The sequence below is a fragment of the Diachasma alloeum genome, unplaced genomic scaffold (assembly GCF_001412515.2).
Source record: "Diachasma alloeum isolate Michigan unplaced genomic scaffold, Dall2.0 Dall_scaffold_00285, whole genome shotgun sequence".
NCBI classification, from domain to species: Eukaryota; Metazoa; Arthropoda; class Insecta; order Hymenoptera; family Braconidae; genus Diachasma; species Diachasma alloeum.
Genome location: NW_021680424.1, coordinates 997,169 through 1,018,777, shown reverse-complemented (window position 1 = coordinate 1,018,777; position 21,609 = coordinate 997,169). Strand labels below are relative to the sequence as shown.

The 21,609-nt window shown below is 41.3% G+C and overlaps 5 protein-coding genes and 1 non-coding gene across 11 annotated transcripts; 3 read left to right on the top strand and 3 right to left on the bottom strand.

Annotated features, from left to right (window-relative positions):
* Window positions 1-427: 427 nt before the first annotated feature.
* Trnat-agu lies at window positions 428-505 on the bottom strand. Its single transcript has one exon. It is a non-coding gene; the product is annotated as a tRNA-Thr (tRNA).
* A 427-nt stretch (window positions 506-932) lies between these two features.
* LOC107038548 (tubulointerstitial nephritis antigen-like) lies at window positions 933-6,555 on the top strand. The gene is made up of 8 exons (XM_015257719.2): window positions 933-1,252; window positions 3,930-4,237; window positions 4,339-4,402; window positions 4,602-4,797; window positions 4,877-5,172; window positions 5,677-5,876; window positions 5,960-6,114; window positions 6,194-6,555. Exons 1-8 carry the CDS (start codon window positions 1,233-1,235, stop codon window positions 6,320-6,322), a joined length of 1,368 nt encoding a protein of 455 aa, XP_015113205.1. The 5' UTR covers window positions 933-1,232; the 3' UTR covers window positions 6,323-6,555.
* A 34-nt stretch (window positions 6,556-6,589) lies between these two features.
* Window positions 6,590-8,721, bottom strand: LOC107038549 (60S ribosomal protein L15). The gene is made up of 5 exons (XM_015257720.1): window positions 8,655-8,721; window positions 8,223-8,403; window positions 7,585-7,721; window positions 7,139-7,249; window positions 6,590-6,845 (listed from the first exon to the last, which is right to left on the bottom strand). The coding sequence occupies exons 2-5, from the start codon at window positions 8,392-8,394 to the stop codon at window positions 6,651-6,653; spliced, it is 615 nt and encodes a 204-aa protein (XP_015113206.1). The 5' UTR covers window positions 8,395-8,403; window positions 8,655-8,721; the 3' UTR covers window positions 6,590-6,650.
* Window positions 8,722-8,811: 90 nt separating this feature from the next.
* On the top strand, window positions 8,812-10,019 carry LOC107038547 (actin-related protein 2/3 complex subunit 3). Its single transcript, XM_015257718.2, has 4 exons — window positions 8,812-8,995; window positions 9,171-9,350; window positions 9,458-9,653; window positions 9,728-10,019. Exons 1-4 carry the CDS (start codon window positions 8,990-8,992, stop codon window positions 9,880-9,882), a joined length of 537 nt encoding a protein of 178 aa, XP_015113204.1. The 5' UTR covers window positions 8,812-8,989; the 3' UTR covers window positions 9,883-10,019.
* LOC107038546 (anaphase-promoting complex subunit 2) lies at window positions 9,927-13,638 on the bottom strand. The gene is made up of 2 exons (XM_015257717.2): window positions 11,796-13,638; window positions 9,927-11,310 (listed from the first exon to the last, which is right to left on the bottom strand). The coding sequence occupies exons 1-2, from the start codon at window positions 12,985-12,987 to the stop codon at window positions 10,151-10,153; spliced, it is 2,352 nt and encodes a 783-aa protein (XP_015113203.1). The 5' UTR covers window positions 12,988-13,638; the 3' UTR covers window positions 9,927-10,150.
* LOC107038545 (atypical protein kinase C) lies at window positions 13,169-21,374 on the top strand. Of its 6 annotated transcripts, none has more exons than XM_015257715.2 (8): window positions 13,169-13,298; window positions 14,011-14,095; window positions 14,307-14,533; window positions 18,741-18,791; window positions 19,340-19,425; window positions 19,516-19,798; window positions 19,969-20,421; window positions 20,509-21,374. In XM_015257715.2, the coding sequence occupies exons 2-8, from the start codon at window positions 14,040-14,042 to the stop codon at window positions 21,183-21,185; spliced, it is 1,833 nt and encodes a 610-aa protein (XP_015113201.1). In that variant the 5' UTR covers window positions 13,169-13,298; window positions 14,011-14,039; the 3' UTR covers window positions 21,186-21,374. The 6 variants fall into 6 exon arrangements, with proteins under 6 accessions (XP_015113201.1, XP_015113200.1, XP_015113197.1 ...); XM_015257714.2 differs by lacking the exon at window positions 13,169-13,298 and adding an exon at window positions 13,390-13,398; XM_015257711.2 differs by lacking the exon at window positions 13,169-13,298 and adding an exon at window positions 13,408-13,681.
* The last annotated feature ends 235 nt before the right edge of the window (window positions 21,375-21,609 follow it).

Below are 21,609 nucleotides of genomic sequence, written 5' to 3'. Positions count from 1 at the left end.
TAATTATAATGATTCAGGAATTGGCATTGTTGGGGGAACAATGAAATCATAATAATAGCGAAATGACCAGGAAGTGCTACCCGATCTCTTCAGCAGTGTAATCAAATTCTTATGGATCCACTGCATTATATTAATAGGAGTAGAATGGAGAATTTAGTGGGCAGTCGAGTTTCTACGAGTGACGTAATTTTGTTCGGGGGGGAAAAATCATTTAAAAAATCAATGAAAATATTTCATCCCGCAATTGTCTGCAGTCGTGATGGATTCAATTGGGCAAAATTGGGGAGAATGGCTCTATGAAGATTATTTCACTAACGCTTCCACTCTGCATAAACGATAAAAAAATTTTTTCCTGACGCAAATGGCTGTTTATTCGCGACATTCTGGAGCAAAAAAAAGATGCAATCATGCTCGGAGACGTGAATGCAGGCCTCGGAGGGATTCGAACCCTCGATCGCCTGTTTACTAGACAGGCACTTTAACCAACTAAGCCACCAACTAAGCCAAATGTGTCGGGAAAAAAATCGAGGGGGAGAAAACTCGCTCGCGATTTCTTACGAATAGGTTTATGACGATTATTTCCATACAAATAAATTACCTCATACACCAATAACATCCGCCAACAGCTCAATAATATGACAAAAAAATTCAAAGTATTCTTCAATTTACTGCAAAGTGCAGCCTTCAGTCGTAAAACCCAAATGGACAATGCCAGCGATAAATAACGAAGAAATAGCGCTAATAATCCTTCTCAACATAATTGACTATTAGCAAACATTTAATGTCCCCTTTGAAGATGGCAGAGAATGTCCATCACCCAGCAATTGCCGAGAACAATCGATTCGCGATTCCCCGAATCGAGAAATTCGTTGAGGGCGCATATTCATCGTTGCAGAATTGATTGAGTTTATAATTGTAACTCTCGTAATACAGTGCGCGAGAATAAAAAGGCGTGACGTGCGAGAGTGGTTTTAAACCGAATTGTGATAGTCGAGTCTTAGTTCAACGTTGACTTTACCTCGTATACAACTGGGGGGGTCAGTGCGGCTCGTGCTTTCGAGTCGCGAAGCAGTTGCTGGCCAACGGGGGAACGATTATAATTTCAGTTTTTTTTTTTCGCGTAACTGAGACCAACTGTATTCTACTCTCAGAAGTGTTGTAAATCCATCGGTGCACCTGATAAGAAGATTGATATTGCCCTGGAGAATTGCATTAACTTGTGAATCGAAAGAATGAGAAACAGTGAATTCACGTAAGTATTTTTTATTTTAATGTATTTCATGAATGAAACTCGACAAAAATCGACAGTGGAATTCGCAGAATTATCAAGCATCAGCAATTGTAGGAAAATTATTTTCACAATTTAAAAAATTATGAAATAAAAAATTGCACTTGGAATTTTCATCTGTCCGCGCGGTTTTCCTCCCATCGCCGAAAAATCATCGATAATTCTAGACCAGAAATAACCCGCGCGGATGTTTGTACAACTCCAAAATAATTGTTTGACTACAAAAATCCGGAAATCTAAGTAAATTCAAAATTCTGATTTTCTGAGGTATTCCCGTAGCGATTGTAACGTCCCCGAGACTGTATTTCCACTTTTATCTCGTAATATGAGAGTGATAACTCGGGTTCTTTTATATCAAGCAAAATTCCTGAGGAAGATAATAATCATAAATGCATCACAATGACATTTTTCGTTAAACCGCGAAACTTTCCTCTCCTAAAAATCTGAATAAAATTAACTGATCACATTGACGAACATCAAGGCTGTTCTCTTCTCAGTTCGATCTGCAGCATCCAGTTCTCACCGAAGACGCGTAAATGTCACATGAATAACCAAACTAATTAACTGAATGATACTAAAGCCTGGAATTTCGAATTCTCCCCGAATTACGATTTTTCGAAGAGATGAAATGAATGGATTTCGATTTTACAGAGAAATAAATCATGTCCTCTCGACCATGAGAGAGACATTACCGTTATCAGCCTGAAAAATTAGCGAAAAATTCCACGCGTTAATATTTACCAAGCGTCACGCTGAATCAATTACAATTCAATCCTCATAATCCAAAAAAAAGTGGAAAGAAGGCCGCTGTGAATGAACATCTCAGAGACGTATCATTGGCAAATCCAGAGGCGTCATCTTAGCATTTTACCCGGTGACTTAATCCTATGGTTCACGGCATTGGTATGAAAATAAAGATTCAATGGTATTTCACCCTGTGGTCAGAGTTGCGGAAGATTGAGAGAGAAAGAGCTAAAGCCAGGCTAACGCGGATGTCCCGTGAAATAGAACGTTGCTGCACTATCTCCGTATCAAAGAGATGAAGAAGCTCTAGCCGCGAGGCAGTTTATGAGTCATGGTTTTCACGATTTTTAACCATTTCCCCTTTATTATCTTTCGGTTTTCATCTCCATGCATCTCTCGGTTGCAACGAAAGAGCTCGTGACGTATTTGACTAAAGGTGGACAGTGATGGGTCCTGTTTAGTACTTTTCGCAGTCTAAGTGTTCGCTCTAATTAGGCCTGTCAGTTATGATCGCCGGATCGGTGTCATGGTGCTTTATTCGACGCTATAATTGAATCGTTCATTAATTCTCGACGACAGGCGCATCCCGAAGATGCTGGATGATCCAACAATATTTTCGCTGGAGATTTATCCCGGAGATTCTTCACGTCATTCAAAATATCTTTTACGTAAACAAGAGGAGAACATCGTTAACATCATTTTGGATGAGTTATAAATGTCAAGGATAGCAATTCCCATCGATTTTAATCGATTATTTTTTTCGCAGAAGTAATTAAAACGTCAAAATGAATGTAAACTTGTCTGTGTGAATGCGAAACTGCTCTTGACCCGTTTAAATTGATGAGCGAATTGAAGATTATTAATCCTTTTGTCGCATACTTCGTCTCCGGGTTTTCGAAAATATCGTAGTGAGGGGTTTTATCGATTACTGATTCGCATTTGTCGATGACGTCGGCCCATTCAACGAAAGATTTTTTATTGCCGCAAAGTCGCGTCAACAATTGACGCTGTCAACGGATAGCTATGTAACGCTTTATCGAATCTCACTACTATGTCATCAGCTGTTGCGGAGCCTCTGATTCACGCTCCAGAATCGTAATTAATGCGTTTTATGAATTAAATATGAGAGACATTATCTTTCCGCTGACTGGGGTGCACAAGTGTTATTAGTCACCTTTGCATAACCGCAATGACAATGGACGTGCACAACAAAGTATAAAAATAATCGAGCTATTAATAAACGCCAAATAAAGTAAAGCATCGATGCTTGGTGTTGCGTAAAAGATATTTTCAAATTGAGACATTGATGGACGATTATACTGGTTCCAGTCTACTACCCCAAATACTCATAAATAATGTAATACAATTTCCGCTTTTAATGCATGGATTTACGCATTAAATCATTTAAGGGAAAGATTTGGTGGAGAATTTTAGTGGAATTCTATCGGAATTATATTGGGGTTTAATGGGAATTTTTGTAGTTTTTCAGGGCGATTTCTATGGAAATATTCAATTCCATTTAGTTTAATGTGAGGCAACAAAAAATTTATAGAATTTTCTCGGCATTGGAACAGAACAGCAGTAAAATTTCAATAAAACTTTTTCTTGGTCGTAAAATGTCACGAGGCTCTCGTTCAACCGCAAATTCAATTGGAATTCTATTGGAACTACATTGAGATTTTATGGGAATTTCAGGAATTTATCAGTGCGGTTTCTCTGAAACTATTTACAAAAATATTCGATAGAAAAAAAATTGATAGATTTCGATGTTTTTGTTAAATTCTATTCATTTTACTTTGAGCGAACAAAAAATTAATAGAATTTTCTCGGGATTAGTTTAAGCTTTCTCATAATTGACAAACTCTTGAGATAAAAAAAGGACTGAATTTTTTCCCAGAATGTCACGAGACACTGGTTTAACGATAAAAGCAATTCTCCTTGTCCTCGGATCGTTATCAATTGCACATGCAATACCAGATTATTCGGGCTTGCCCCCTGGGCCCTATTGCGCTGGCCGATACAACAACGGAAGATGCTGCGCAGGGAGACAGGATGATTGTAGTGCTCCTATTTTGAGTACAACCTGCTACTGCGACGATTTCTGCAATCGAACGAGGGAAGAAGACTGCTGTCCAGATTACTGGTCGCACTGTAAACTAATTACACTGCCCACTCAAGATTCATCGGTCATTGCCGAAATAAGACGTGAGTTTCACTCCGACTTCGAGGAAATAGTGGGATTGGTTATCGTAAAATTGTACGGTAGAAAATTCTTGGTGATTTGCTATACATTTCGATACTTTCAGAGTGTTTTCACGAGGGGAAATACTACCACCATGGTCAGACGTTCCAATTCAACTGTAATACTTGGTAACTAAATTTTTTTAGCGAATTTAATTATTTTCCTTTGAAAAAACTTCGCCGGATGAAATAAATAAATAAAGTCGCGGGCACATTTAAATAAAAAAATTCTTCCGGATGAAAAATTGCGGAAACAAGAAGTTCGAAACAAAAAACATTTTGTTTCGCGTCCAACTGCGCATTTTTTATTTGTTAATTGTTTCCTCAGCAAGTGTTCATCATTAGGAGTTACCGCCAAAGTTCTTTGTGAAGAGAATAGATGTCTGATGGACGTGAATTTACTGCAAGAGTTGGAGCGTCAGAGGGACCTGGGCTGGACACCAGGGAATTATTCAAAATTCTGGGGCCGAACCCTCACCGACGGAATCGAATTGCGATTGGGAACGTTGAATCCTTCCAGATCCGTGAGTCACAGATAAACCCCGCGAATTCATTCACAGGATTGCGAGAATGGGGGGCATTATTTTTCAATGTTTTCGCTAGGTCTCTAAGATGCACCCAGTGAAGAGACATTACAATCCCGACGCACTGCCACGAGAGTTCGACGCGAGGTTGACATGGCCGAGAGATATATCCAATGTCAAGGACCAAGGATGGTGCGGAGCATCGTGGGCCGTTTCTACTGCCCAGGTTGCGTCAGACAGATTCGCTTTGATGAGCAAAGGCGCCGAGGCGGTTTATCTCAGTGCACAGAATTTAATTTCATGCAATAATAGGGGTCAGCAGGGGTGCAGAGGGGGATATCTAGATCGTGCGTGGCTGTACATGAGGAAATTCGGGTATGAGCTGAAATGAAACATGATTTTAAATTTGAGAAAATGCGAGAAATTAGTTATTTACACTTGACTTTTTTTTAAATGTTAATGAGGGGTTGAAATGTTGATATAATTTAATAATTTTTTTTTCAGTACAAAGAACAATTCTTTCCCTTTGTGATGATCCTAAACTGAGCTCAATTGATAAATTTGTTTCTGACTAATGAATAATTTTGAAACAGTCTACAGTGTCCATTTTATCCCAGTCTCCCCTATACAAAAAAATTATCTAAAAAACAATTTAAAAAAAAATGCAGTTTAGCCATGCAATTTTCCAGTGAATATTTGACGGAATGAAGCAGATAGACGTTGATTTTTCTGCCTAGCATTCTATTTTATTGTTTTTTTTTAAATTGGAATGAGAAATAAAAAAATAGAAAAAAAGAAATTCCGCAAAAAACGAAAGCAATCATTTCACCGAAGGCATTTCATCTAATAATGATGATGATGGTTTTATTTAAACTGCAGTGTAGTTGATGAGGACTGCTACCCCTGGTCTGGCATGAACGACAAATGCAAAATCCGCAAACGAACGAATCTGAAGGCAGCGGGCTGCAGAAGTCCGCCAAATCCCTTCAGAACGGAATTATACAAAGTGGGTCCTGCATATCGTCTTGGAAACGAGACGGACATAATGCAAGAAATTCTCATATCGGGACCGGTCCAAGGTAATAAAAGTTCACCCGTGGCATTCATAAATGTCATAAAACACTGAATTATGCGATTCTCCCTTTCATTCGTGCCTCAACAGCCACTATGAGGGTCCACCAGGATTTCTTCACCTATCAGAGGGGAATATACAAACACTCGAGAGCCGCCGAGGTTTACCCCTCTGGCTACCACTCTGTGCGGATAGTTGGATGGGGAGAGGAGATGTATGGAAATTATCCACCGACGAAGTATTGGGTGAATATTCCATCGAGTAATTCCGACTAATTTAGCGAGGGCGATGACGATTTTTGTCAACCAACTATTCAATTTTCAGATCGTCGCGAACTCCTGGGGCTCGGACTGGGGTGAAAACGGTTTCTTCAAAATCCAAAAAGGAATAGACGAGTGTGAAATCGAGTCTTACGTATTAGGCATCTGGCCAAAAACTGTTCCAGCTAATTAACTAGCTTTTAACAAACAAAAAAAAAATGCATTTATTGAATCTCGCTAGCTTCACTCGAATCTTATTTAATCAATCGTCATTGGAATCAAATCACATTTTTAGTTCGAAAAATTACCGCTTTGTGTGATGTCACGTGTATGTATACTCCATGTGTGTAAATGTATAAAATAATTGTAGCTTAGGCCATAAAATATATTTTGTATATCAATAAAAGAATCATCGGTAGCTATTAATTGTGAGGAAAATTTTGAAATGAATGTAAAGCAATTGGCGTTTAGAAAAACGGCTTTTATTTTTATTTTTGTTATGACAGACGGTAGATAACTGATTATCGTTTTCTTCGGAGTGACAGGGAATTCCTCCTGAGCCATGCGGCCTTGCGTGAACCACCAATAGTCTGTGAGAAGCGATGTCCCTTGCCCAATCCACGTGAACTCCTTCCGGATGAAGTTTTTCCACGGAGTTCACGGTGTTTGTGTACTGCATTGCAGATCCAGTTTACTTTCGGGTCATTGCGGATAGCCTGGAGAACATGAAAACGAAATTATTCCTCTGATTTTTGAGGCGCAATCTTTTGTTTAACAATCTGCATTGGACTGTCAAAGTCACGAGAATTCTTTTTTCTATCACTGCCAGGGCGAGAGATGTCATTCAAACAACAAAGCTAATAACAAAATTATCCATTTTGGTATTAGTCTTTTCCTTAAATGAAGTCTCCAACTTACTGAGCATTCAAGCAATAGTTTTTCATCATCCAGTGCTATTTCAGACTAAAATGTAACTCGTGAAGATTTTTTTTATGCATAAAATACTCGCCTTGTGGGCAGGGTCGACCAGGATGACTTCGAAGTATTTGTAGGATGAGTCTTGGGCTACCCAGTAGCTGTTGAGGACTCTGAGACCACCACAACGTCTTCCAACACGTTCCTAGGGATGACAGAACACTCTCATTAGCTCTTTCGTGAAAGGAAATAATTAATCTTGTAATCAGGGAATTATTGAATCTTCAGACATCCAAGGAAGCAAATACAATCATGAATTTTCTTTGCTAAAAATGTTATCATCACTCAGTGTTGTTGAATGGAGAAATGGCATGGATTCAAATTAACGGAGAAATAGGAAAAGAGAAAAACACTCATCAACGAAAATTCTTGTTCTCATTTCTACGAATTAATTGAATATTTAAAAGGGCTGACGCCATTTCAACATGATACATTTCGCCGATGAAAAGACCTCGTCTGGGAATAGGAAGAATTTATTACCTCAGCAACGGACTGCAACTTCCTGGTGGGCTTCAACTGGTTGACACCATGGCTCTTGGGTTTACCGTAGGTAGCACCCTTGGGGACTGGGCGTTTGCGTCCACCACGACGTACACGGATTCTGAATATAACAAAGCCTGCAAAAAATATTACAACAATCGAATAAAATCCCTCGTAACTGACTGTATATTCCCTTGATCCCCAAAAAATTAATAACTTTGAACGAGACTGCTAAATTACCATCATCAGACGTACATAATCTTCACAGAAAACTAAGAGTGGTGCATGTACAAATCATCATTCGATTCATAAGTAATTTCAAAATTAAAAAAAAAATACCTAGAATTGCTTGAGGGACAGAATTTTAAAGTGCAATCGTCAGAAATACATAATCTTCATTGCGAGGCTAAGAGTGGTGCATGTACGAATCATCATTCGATTGCTAATTAAATTTTAATGCAAAAATGAGCCTTCATTACTCATTAAATTAGTGAGCATTTCCTTCAAGCTAACATTACTGCAGAAAATAAACATCAATAATGAATAAACCAAATTCACCCCCTCAAGATCATAAAAAAACCTGGGATGTGACGTAGCTACTCACAACGATTACAGAGAGATAATTATGCAACAATTACCTTGTTTAGCTTTGTATCCTAAACGACGTGCCTTGTCAGGACGTGACGGCCTGGGTGCCCGATGAAGTTTGGTCAACTGGCGATACTGCCAGCACCTCACACGAAGCAAGAAACGAAGCACATCGCTCTGCTTCTTGCGATACAACTCTTGCATGTACTTGTATGCACCCATCGTGTCTACCTGCAACAAAAACAAAAGGAAATTAATCTCCACCGATTACAAGAAAACACATTTCACCGCATGACCAATGTTCACTTCAATGAGGTTAACAATATTTAAACGTATTTTTTTCACTCATAAATCCACTGAACGACAAAAATTTTCTCGACAACTCGTGGATTATTTCATTAAAATTCAATTTTCAATGCATTGCTCGTCGAAAAACAAAGGATGTCGATGATTATTTTGGATTATCATTCACCGACACTCACCCTGCACGATCAGTACACGAAGGAAAGAACGTCCATCTTGGAAGAGCAAGTTTTGTGACACCAAGAGGGCGCGGAAGCCAGAGAGATCGGCAACTCGATGGTAATTCATTCTCCTCATTTTGCTCGATCTATTGACGATAAAGCCAATCCCTGCGTTTACCTCTACTGAAGAGAAAAAAAACAAAATAATGTCGGTCGTGATTCATGCTCCAAAGAGTGAAGAATAGATAATTTTCTGAATTTATAGAGTATTTATGGAGTGAATAAAAATATCAATAATTGAATCGTGATTTTGAGGACATCGAGGACTATTGTAGCTGAATAACACACCTGCAATGCCGGTAATTACCTCCTTTTATCGTTTTGTTTATTCACTGGGTCATTGTCAAAATGAACAATCAAGTGGGCGTAACCTTTTGACAATAATGATTGAGAAAAATGTTTAATTGTTTTTTTTTTTATTGTGCAATGTTTAATTGATGAATTAGATGAGAAATTGTTTACTGTGATATCTAGGCGTATCACTCCAGTTTCGTCAAAAGTGATAAATGTCTTGGGAATCTAGCACTTTTGCCCCTGAGGACGAACTTTCGAGGGCCAGCTCCTTCTTGCCCCCCAGAGACTGAGCAGGATATCATCGACGAGGCATTGTATTTCTTCAGGGCTAATGTATTCTTCAGAACTTATGAAATTAAGGTTTGAACTGTTCTACACTTATAAAAAAAATTTGGCTGAAATTTCCTTTACATTTCTCATTAATTTATTTATCGTCATTATTTTATTCATTTAACTTATTTATTCAGAGTGAAGCCGATAGGGTATTGATCTACATAACTCTCTACATAACAGAGTGTTTAAAAAAGCTCCAGAAGTGCGCAAATCAGAATCAAGCCCTCAACGAGATGTATTCCCTGGCCATTTCGAAATTCGATATTCCAGGAGATCCAGGATTCCCCCTAAATTCTGTTTACGCTAAACCAAGTACTTCTGCTGAGGCTGGTAACTCTCCTTCATTCTTATCATTCTCTCCGTGAGGCACGTCAAAGATAACTGATTGATAAAAATAATTTCAGATCAAATGAGGCAGTATCTGCAGCAAATAAGGCAAGAGACTGCGGCTCGCCTTGTAGAAAGAGTGTACAGTGATAATGGTAAGCCCAGCAAGTGGTGGCTGTGCTTCGCCAAGAAGAAGTTCATGGACAAATCCCTCTCTGGCCCAGGACAATGAAACTGCCCCCCAAATGCAATAGATTAAATGTCTTTAATCCTTCTTTTTCACCTTCATTATATAATTTTTTTCTTTTATACAGAATGAAAAGCTCAAGAAAATAAATCTAGCAAACAAAAGTTCTTTTTATTCTATTCGATAATTACATTTTCCCCGCACATATGATTTTCCCCTCTTTTAAATGAATTTGATAACAAAAACGTCATGTTTAATGCAATTGTATTTTAAAAAATCCTACAAACATGTTTTTAAATTTCACACACAATATTTAAAGCTTAGGAAGCCTGTACAGTCCTCCCGAAAACAGCAGCTGATGTTCCCTGACTTTTTTATCCAAAAACTGCCTCAACTCCGGGAGTCCACACTCGACAGCTCCAGGCCCTTGTGAAGCAAACATCTTGAGCATCTGATGAATCCTCTCCAGAGGCATGGAGTCCAGATTCGTAAGCATGCCGACGATGTAACTCCAGAAGACCTGGAGTTCCTCCTCCCTCTGGTCGCTGGCACTGGCCATGGCACTCTCCACCTCCTCCTCCTCCACGCAATGCTCTGCGACCGATCTGTTCTTCGTGTTGCTGTCCTCCTGCAGCAGGAACACGTCATTCTCAGTTTCCTTCAACAGCCCCTGAGACACCCAGAACGATATCTTTCTCCTTAAAATCGTCGGAGGGACGTGCATGACTTCAGCCAATTCCTCCACATTCCACTGATTCTTTTCTTGAAAATGAATGATGATGGTGGCATGGATGGGCGTGACACTGATATCAATCTTCCTGTCCCTCAACTGGATCTCCAGATTGACATTCCCCAGGTGTGGCTTCCAGCAGAGTGTCCTGTTCCCCTTGAGTGTCTCGAACGTTTTAACGTATTTATCCAACTGATTCTGCACAAACTTGGGAAGCTTCAGCTTCCACTCCTCCTTGAAGGGGGGCCAAAACTGGGCCGAGAGTATCAGAGCTGAAGTGGAGAATCCTGGAGATGACGAGCACTCCTCCCCGGTGTTGTAAGTGGGATTAGTCTGGATGAGCCCATCGATCCTTTTAGAATCATAAATATCCTTGAGCATCACCTCGCAGTAATGCAACTGGTTCTCCCCAAATCTCCTCTTCAGCAGCTCCAAGTGTCGAATCTCCCTGTCTGTGTGATAGTTCAGCTGGGAGAGGAGTCGATCCGCCAGGAGGGTTCTGTACTCGTTGACGAAGAGGTCCTGACTACCGTAGACGTTCACGAGCATTGAGATTATGTCAGACATTCTTCTTTGGTTGGACTTTGCTGGGTCGGCGTCGACTGGGTCTGGCATCCACTTCTCCCAGTCCTCGTTCTCCTCGTCCACGGAACCATCGTCCAGTTGGAGAGACTCTCCCTTCACTAGTTCGTCGGCTAGGTCGCTGGGGAAGTCGTCCAGGAGACCACTCACCACACATCGGACTGCAAATCAAATTAATTAATAATTAGAATTAAAAAGGTATTCATTTATTTCCCCAGGATATGAAATTCTTTAATAGTTTAAAATGAAATAGCCATTCATTTCATTTTAAACTCATTCGTCCCCAATTTCGAAGTAAAAAGTTATTATTTATCAAAAATTATTAATCTTCTCAATTTCCAATTGATGGTAAATTAAATATATTTAGCATAGAACTGTAAATTTTCTATTCAGTAAATAATTGTAAATTTCTTATAAGGGATTTTCGATTATCCAAATAATCATCAATTTTCCTAATTAAATTACTGATTAATAAAAATAAATAATTGGAAATTTGAATATATAAATTGTCGGTTACTTCACTAATTACAATTTACGAGTAATATTAACGAATTGAAGACTTGATAATTTAACAGTAATTATAATTTATGGATATGGCTCTCCCTGATTGCAATTGTTTTGAATTTAGTATTGAATGACTGCTCACCTGTATCACTCCTGCTCCTCAAATACGACTTGATAGGTTCAGTGACAGTCTCCAGGAGAACCCCAGTAGGATCGAGCTGCCTCAGCGCTTTAATAGCAGCGATGTAAGCAGTGAGAATATCCGGAGTGTTGACCCCAGGATGAAGCAGTCTGGTCTTTAAAGCCTCTTGAAGGCTGGTTATCAGAGACTTCCTCAAGTCCGTTCGTTCGAGACAGACCCGAAGGTCATCGATGGCTGGTTGGGAGTCCGGGTACTCGATGATTATGTTGAATAGCTGAGAAATCCTGATATTCGTGTAAGTCTCGTAGAGATAGTACGAGAGTTTCCTCTTGAATTTGAATATTGCATCTCGGATTTTGGAGTCCAGTGAGACTGACTTGGAAGAGCCACCGGAGAATATTCGTGTGAGCCAGCTCAGAACCACTGTTTCAAGCCAAGTTTCGAGAGACGAAAGTTGAGACACATCGAGAGACCTGTCACAAACCCTGTGAACATGATCCTTAATTCTCACGTAAATGAGAGACGTCAGGACATTCCCAACTAATCGCTCCAACAGTTCCAGCTCAATTAATTTACGATTAGTTTCATGAAACATGTAAACAATCATCTGGCACTGGCAACTGTCCACTTCTTTATTGCATCCGGCGCACTGAGAGGCCGCAATTCCCCCAGGATCTACAGTCAGTGAATCCGTATTGCAGAAAACATTGAGAGCAATCTTGTAAAACTGCTCTATAATGACATCGTGAGCCACTGGTAGTTGGCTCAACAACGTGGACCTGACAATCAGCTTGAACTGAGCTAGAATATTCAAGGATTGACTCTGGGGGGAGCTCTGGGGCTCGTTGACCTGCGACAGCATCTCCAACCTCTTCAGCAGGGGCAGGAACTCCAGGAGCCGGGAGTACAGATCGTCGACAGCACTCCTGAACTGCTCGAAGCCCTGTTCCTCATCGAAACTCCCGGTGAATTTCGCCCAGAAAGCCGGCGCCACTTGCTGTCTGATATGAAACTTGATTTCCTCGATGACGAGTGTCCTGACCCGATCCCCAGCATTTCCAGCCCTGATCCCCTCTATTATCTTGGAGTACTCGTCGTCGGAGCACACAGACTGCACTTCCCCGTCGAGAATGGGAAATGCCTGCCTGACATCTCTGAGAATCCTCTCGGGATTCGCCTCATTGAGGGACATTTCCTCAAAAATATCACTGAATCATCACTGAATTGAACGACCAAACGAGGTTAACTAAATACAAACACAAATTCACCGCCTCACACGTCAGAAAGACGACTTTGGACGACAATTTTCAACCAATCACCCGTCGATATCCCCCTCCAACAGCAGTCGCCAATTGGAAATCTCCCCTGAGGACATCCCACAGAACCTCTCCACTGCTTCTCCACTCGCCACACCAGGGATACCCCGAGCGTCGTTTGCCAATTAAAATATTTCAACAATCATAAACTCTCCTAATTCATTCTGACGTTGTCCGGTTTTATTTGGTACGTTCTTTTATTTTGCTTCCTCGAGTATCTGTCTCCCTCTACAATTCCCACTTAACACTCACCCATTCTTTCCAATTGGGATCAAACAACAAAATGGGTATGGGCTTCATTATTTGAGTCATACGAGCCTCATATTTTCACTAAAACGGGTGATTTTTCGTCAGAAGAGATTGCACACGCAGACGTCGTTGTTTCAGCCTCAAATTTGTGTTTAAAAACATCCGGAGATAATTAATAAATCAACTGGTCCACCGGTGAATGAGCATTTGCTAATTATTTATCGAATACCCCCGAACACTCTTGAGGCTGTCAAGAATTTTTCAACGCTGCACTCTCGCTTCTTTTTTTTCAAATGTATCGATGTATGTGTATGTACGTAGGTATGTATGGATTACACTTGTGTGGGATTCTACGTAATGTAAAAACGATTAAGAGACTGAGAAAAAAAATTAAGTCGTGCTTCTGCACTGAATACAGTCTCTCGTGTTGTTCAGAATAATGTGAATGAGTTGTTGAGTTCGTGGGATGAAAATACATGAGAGAATGTTCAGAGATTATTTGAATCCTTGGGAATAATGAGCAAAAGTATCTTTGGTAAATTGAGTTTATTTCTGTTTTGAAGAGGGCTTTGGGTTTTGTTTTTTTTTTTCTGATGTCAAGGGCTTTGGATTTTGTTTTTTCATCATGTCCACGTTCAATGGTGTTGCAGGGAAAGTGGTGAGGTCCTTCAGAGCTAAAATGCCCACACAGACGAGTGACAATGCAGACATAAGAGTTAAAATAGTATACAATGGGTAAATATGCACTGACATAATTCAATTAGTTCAGTCGTTTTACGATGGGAATGCATGACAAGTCTAGTCTGACAGCCCAATGAAAATTGCGAGAAGAACGGAAACTGTGATTTTAATCAGGGGGAATTCTAATTCCCACTGGAGTGGGAATTAAATGCCTTTTGATGAAGTATCTGGAGCGGTACTCATGTGACGTGTGATTATTTGACAGGGAGGTCCAGATAACATACATCACGCCTAGTATAACGGTTGACAGTCTGCGAGAGGAAATGCGGACGATATGCGGATTTGATGCAGCAAGCAGCACCGGTGGAGATCAATTCACTATGAAGTGGGTCGATGATGAGGGGGATCCGTGTCGCATTGTCTCACAGCAGGAGTTGGATGAGGCACTTCGTATTTATGAGCTTGAGAAGGATACTGGCATTACAATACATGGTGAGTCCATTTTTATTTCCGAAATTTTGACATTTTTTTTTCGATGTCGATAACTTTATGACAAATTCAATGAGTCATTAGCGAAATTTCTTTGAGGAAGTTTTGTGGAGATTTTAGAAATATTGTTTGAACATGCTTTTTTTTTCTCGAGATAAAATTAAATTCAATGTTAAAAACTCTTGAAGTGAGAGATAATTGATTGGAGGAAGAAGTGGAATAAAATTCAAGAGGTGATAAAAAGACAAGAGTTACAAAAAAAACTCTTGAACACTTCTCCTCTTCCCTCCAAAAAATAATCTCGAATTCCCCCAAAAATTGCGCTATCTCCCTTGAATTCCGAGCAATTCAATTTCCATTCGCCGAACCTCCACAATATCATTTCGAATCCGCCTATGATAAACTCGAGCAATCAACAAAAGCAACAGAAAAACTTCCTCCCGAAGCCCTCGCTATCTCCCCTGAATTCCGAGATATCGTCCGAAGAATTGATACGAACGATTCCCCTCCGCCCTCATCATCTCCAATTTCCATTCTCCAGACTGGAAAAGTGAAAGAGAGCCCGAGCCCCCCGCAGCACTATTTTTCCCGCCCGACAATAAACATTTTCGGTACATAACGTCCTCCAGCAATGCGATCTTTAATGAAACAGCCTGATATACCGCAAAGGCCACGCCTCGTCGGCTCCTCATTCACGCACACAGCCCCCCGCGCCCGCTGCTCCCCACACACTCTCACCCCTAGATACAAAGATCGTCCTAAAAACCTTGACACGTTCACCACCCCCAGAGGAGCCAAGCCAATCCTCACAGCCGCCACCACCCCTCACCCCCATCCTCATCCTCATGCCCCCATGATCTCTAATGACACCCACAAATTATGAATTCCTCATCCCCCTTGTTCTCCCCTCACCCCTGGTTTCATTAAACCTCACGACACTCGAGCGAAAAAAATACTCAATGTTTCGCTATTTTTTTTTCACCATCGAAACCTCGAGTTTGCGCATCTGAACTCCGTTGCGCCGGGCGGCGGCACCCAAGTAACATCCTCTAGCCGCAGTCGATAGCGATTCCACGAGCCGAGTGTACGGTACTTGGCTCATCGGTGCCCAAGCCCACCTCAGACCTACATTACATTTTTTATCTCAAAATTCACTCCGAACACTGCGAATCACAGCTCGAGCCTTGACTACTTGTCACCGAGATCATTGACAATTTCTGCAGCAGTTTGAGTGCTGATTGAATCCAGTTTAAACTGAAATTCACCAGTCAATAGCCGACAATTGGAAGTAAACGCATCAGTAGTGCACCTGTTAACCGATTAATGAATTCGATCTGTCGAATCAGCCCCCAAAAACGCATAAACTCGAGTGAGATCGATCGCTGGTCATAGCCGGCAGGGGCACGTACCTCGAGTGGGCGAAAATCGAGGAGTGGCGCAAAACAATTTATACATTCTTAATCACCCGAGCGAGGCCTCAAGCCTAGATTTTTCAACCTAAAATTTAAAAAACCACAATCAACGAATTCTAAATTAGCGATAACTCGTATAGATCGTAGAGCAGTTGAAATAAACTCTCGAGTAAAAATATAAAGAAAAAAATATGGCGTGGGGTTATTGGAGCGCAACATCAGTGAGTGATCGTGGTCGTTCGCCCCGTCGTGAGAAGGATAAATCATCCCAGTCGCAGTACCAAACACCGAGTGAGGTGATGGGTGTGCAGAGCTGTTCGGGGGTGCAGAGTTCAGAGCTGGGTTTAGCATCCGAGGATAGCAGTCAATTATTGAGCACCCAGGGTGGTGGCTTTTATACATATTCAGTAGCCGCAGCCGCAGCAGCTGCTGTTGCCGCTGGTAAACGCACCCCCGGAATGATGGAGGGTGCAACGTCAACGGCTACATCATCAAGTCTGCCCAATGAATTTACATTATCCTCGGGGCTAATGGGCAGACCGGGCTCGAGTAATTATCCACCATCGCCTGGCAGTGATTCAGCCGAGTACGAACAGCCACACGTTACAATGGGCCTGCATTATCCACAAAAACACGAGGCCCACTGCCAAGAATTCGTCCACACCGATGTGCTCTGTCACTCCTCAATGTCAACTGGTGCAGCAGCAACATCATCACTCGATCGTCGGCTCAAGGGCCACAGATCCCTGAGATTCGATCGACCTGATAATCCAGATGACGATGGCACTGATATCGAACTTGGGGATGAAATAATCGTGCCAGAAGTTATTTATGAATCCAGCAGAACCAGCTTATCTGGAATTGGTAGTTGTGTTATTCATGGCCCCTGTGCTCAACCGGCTGATCCTGGCACTTCTATGTCATCACTTGCATCTGAACATTATCCAATAGCACCACGCCCTCCCTATGCCACAGCTCGGCTCGATGACATCAAGTGGGGTATGTTCTCATCCCCCGAATTATCGTTGTCATTTCGTTGATTATTGCAACGTTCTCCCGTGCACTCTCACGCTGGGATTTTTAATACTCCAGGGGAGTATCGCATCTCGTGTCAGTCACATGTTCAATTATGATTTGAATATATTCAATTCCTCTTGATGCCTTTTTTATCGGTTGAAGTATCAGATTTTGCGAAAGATATTCATGACACGTATTCCTCTCATTTCGATCAAACATCTGTGTTTAATAAAATAGATCAAAAGGATCGTCGACACGGTGTGTTGCCGTTTTTAGGGTCACAAGAGGCTGAAAAATAAAGTAAGAGGAAAAAAACGAGAAATCAATTCTCCTGCTGAGATCACGCGATCTCCTCGGGCTGCATTCTGACTTGAAAAATGCCTTTCTTTCTCGTTCCATGAAATGCATCCAGTGTGCTTATTTCCTGGAAATGAGAAAAAAAAACAGGCGTGGCTAAATACGCATGGTCGTATTAGGTCATATTAGATGTATGAGTCCTTGGTGGCGCTCGATCTCTGGGAGATGCGCACTCTCATTCGTTCGTAAACATATAGAACTCTATTTTCATGGTATCGGGGCTTTGAATATTTCCTCACCCGCCCTTATTCTTCCCGCACCAGCAACTGCACTCGAAAACTATTTCCCTCCGTCTCTGTGCCGCATGTTCCGATATGACGAGTGAGCGATGTTAATATATTCCCAACAGGCCCTGCATTAATGTGGGGCAACACAGACACTTTGTTTTTTTATAATGCCAATAATTCAGCAGCGGAGCGGTAGAACTATGGCATTATCTCCGAATCTGAGGGAGATTTTGTGAGAGCTGCAACAAAGTTTGTGACAAAAAATTGGCTATCTACCTTAGATTGAGAGACATTCATTGAAAACTTAGCAATAGTCGTCAAATCGACTTGAACCGTTTTACCGCTTCGCTACTGAATTCATTGAACTGTTGATGAAACGGGATAATTTTTTCTTCCGAAGAACAATTCTTCCTCTGCGGCGAGCCCTGACCGAGCTCAATTGATGAATTTATTTTTCCGAGTTACGAACACTGAAAAAAACGTAAAGTGTCCATTTCGCCCCACCCCACCCTCAACCTGACCCGAGATTCAAGGGAAACAATGGAGTGCAGAATCTCAAGGAATACAAAAATATCTTCCGCTCGGAGTTCCCGTGCTTTTTGACTGATGAAAAAAAAACGAGGTCAATCGCGCAGAACTTTTAATCACTCTCTATCACAAAAATTAACTCTCAAATCCGCTCACTGGTAGAGATAAGCCCCTGATAAAATCGACGAATCGAAAATTACGTATTATTCTGTTGTCAGTACTGTCTCATCAGTTGTAACGTGGGGTGACTGCGTGTCCAGGACATTAGTCTCAATTATTCCTCAATTTTTCGTCATGCGTGTTATCACCCGTGACTTTCACTGGAATAATGAGTTTCGATACTAATGATATAATGTTCAGGATACCGATAATGTACGGCTATCCTGATTTATACCACGGGATACTCATGGGCTTGAATAACCATCAAGGTCTCTGTTCTGTAGCCAGGTATTCACGTGCAGAGTAAATGAGTTAATTAACATCGTAATCGAATGTAAATTACGCCAAGTCAATCGGTGAATTTATTCGATGCTGAAACTGTCTCCATTGTTTTCCAGGCCATTCAATCTTCCGACCAACTTTCATTCCATGAAATTCATGCATTGCTTCTAATGACAATTGTCACGTTTAATTGGCGCTAACAAGTGTGTAAAACATTTATTGTTCCAGTTTTTCCCAATGTTCCAGCAGCACCGGGGATGCCATGTCAGGGCGAAGACAGTAAGTACAAGCGATAATTCTTCAATTATTCGTGAAGAAAAAAGTCAGCAACGAATTGCAAGGAAAATAAAATAGATATTTCACCCTTCGATTGCTCAAATTGTACAGTAATTCCTCGTACGATTTTCCTCATCGTTCCCAGAATCAATTACCAAAGTTCTGGAGCAGATAAAGTGATATAGCCATCCACTGACATTAACCGATGAATTATTATCATTTAAATTGGTACGACAATGTTCACCTGGCTAAACTCCAAATTCGATTGTAGGATGATATTTATCGACATATCCTGGCCTTTAGAGTTGACACTGTCATTAAGCCGAATGTTTTGTATACAGTTGCGGGGAAGTCGATTGGGCCAAATGTTTTACCCGTGAATTCAGTACTTCCCAATTTATAAATTAGTCCACACTGATCGTATTTTCGATAGATATGGAGTGTTACAGTGCTCAAATAATCATCTTCCAATCGTTGATACTGGGTAATTTCGATCGTTTACACCCCAGCCTGATTCGCGTATTTTAATAGCATTTTTTTAATCACAACAGGAAGTATTTATAGACGTGGCGCTCGAAGATGGAGGAAACTGTACAGAGTGAATGGTCACATATTCCAGGCAAAGCGCTTCAATCGCGTAAGTCTCTCCCCATTGTCGTCTATTTATAGAGATAAACTCATTTTTAGTGACAACTGAGAGTGAAGGATTTCTTTTTCCTCCAATTAGCGAGCATTTTGCGCATTCTGCCAAGACCGCATTTGGGGACTGGGACGACAGGGCTTCAAGTGTATTCAGTGTAAACTCCTTGTACACAAGAAGTGTCACAAAGTCGTACGAAAACCGTGTTTGAGCCTTCAACAGCAGCAACAACCACCACACACGCCAGACCACTCGTCCTCTGACCGCAATGGCGATCAAGCACAGTCGGATTCACCGCAGTGCAGTCCAACGGCACATTTGGAAGATGAATCTGCTGAGTTTCCAGCTCTTGAGGAACAGGCTCGTAGACGTGAGTGATTTATCAATAATATCCCTCGTAAAATTTGAAATTTAATTCATCGAAGCGTCGGAATCGTCAATATCTCCTGAATAAATTACCCAATTTCGATGAATGATAATAAATTTGATGACTTATTTTTCTCTACACAAAAAAAATTTTATGGGATAATTTCACCTCAGCTTCCGGAAGTGAAGATGGAGAAGAATTGGCCCTGGACGCCATAGCAGGTGCTGATGGTGGCAGTGACATGCAGCGACAGTATTCCCTCAATGATTTCGAGTTGATTCGTGTCATTGGCCGTGGCTCTTACGCGAAAGTACTTATGGTGGAGTTGAAACGCACGAGGAGAATCTACGCAATGAAAGTAATAAAGAAAGCACTGGTCACGGACGATGAGGACATTGACTGGGTGCAGACTGAGAAGCATGTCTTTGAAACGGCCTCCAATCATCCATTCCTCGTCGGACTTCACTCATGCTTCCAAACCCCATCGCGCTTATTTTTTGTTATTGAATTTGTACGCGGGGGTGACTTGATGTTCCACATGCAGAGACAACGCCGTCTTCCTGAGGAGCATGCACGATTTTACGCTGCCGAAATAAGTCTCGCCTTAAACTTTTTACATAATAAGGGTGAGCATTAGTTATTTAGCTTTAGTTTTTCAACACTTGAAAAATTTCTAGGATGTTCATTCAATGCATTTTTTTTTCCATCCACAGGGATTATCTATCGCGATCTGAAACTGGACAATGTCCTCCTGGATCACGAGGGCCACGTGAAGCTAACAGACTACGGTATGTGCAAAGAGGGTGTACGTGAGGGTGACACAACAGCGACATTCTGTGGCACCCCGAATTACATTGCTCCGGAGATTCTCCGAGGTGAGGACTACAGTTTTTCGGTGGACTGGTGGGCCCTGGGTGTCCTCCTCTACGAGATGCTGGCGGGTCGTAGCCCCTTCGACATAGCTGGCGCCTCTGAAAATCCAGATCAGAACACAGAAGACTACCTGTTCCAAGTAATCCTCCAAAAGACTATTAGAATTCCCAGATCATTGTCTGTTAAAGCAGCTTCCGTTCTCAAGGGCTTCCTCAATAAAGACCCTGCCAACAGACTGGGCTGTGCCGAGGGTCAAAAATCCTTCATTGAAATAGCGTCTCATGCCTTTTTCAAGGCCATCGACTGGACAATGCTGGAGCAGAAGCAGGTGACACCACCTTACGAGCCTAAATTACAATCCGAGAGAGATCTCGAAAATTTCCCACCTGAATTCACAAACGAGCCTGTTCATCTCACTCCAGATGACACGAGAGTCATTGAAAAAATTGATCAGAGTGAATTCGAGGGCTTTGAGTACGTGAATCCCCTCCTCATGTCCCTCGAGGACTGTGTGTGACAAGAGAATTATTGGGAATATGAGTATCATCATAATAATTACTTACACAGAGCAAAATTACCCTATGATATTTGTGAGTTAGAGGACAGGCTTGCAACATTAAACTTTCATGCACACAATCAGTTACCCTATTTCGGCACAAATCATCATGCACCGAGTTACTTTTCAGGTGATTACTATCATGGTATGTTTAACTGTCATGATGACAATAATTATAATCAGTATAGGGATTCACAGTGTTACATCGATTACGAGAAACCAGGCTTTTCTTATGCTTTGAGAATCGAGGATGTTGGTATTGTGTGCAATACTGGTAATAATAATGGGGAGGTGGGGGTTGAGGAGAGTGAGGATGATTATGATAGGGTCAAGGATTTGGAGGAGGATAACTCGAGGAAGAAAATATTGAAGCAAATGTTTTGCC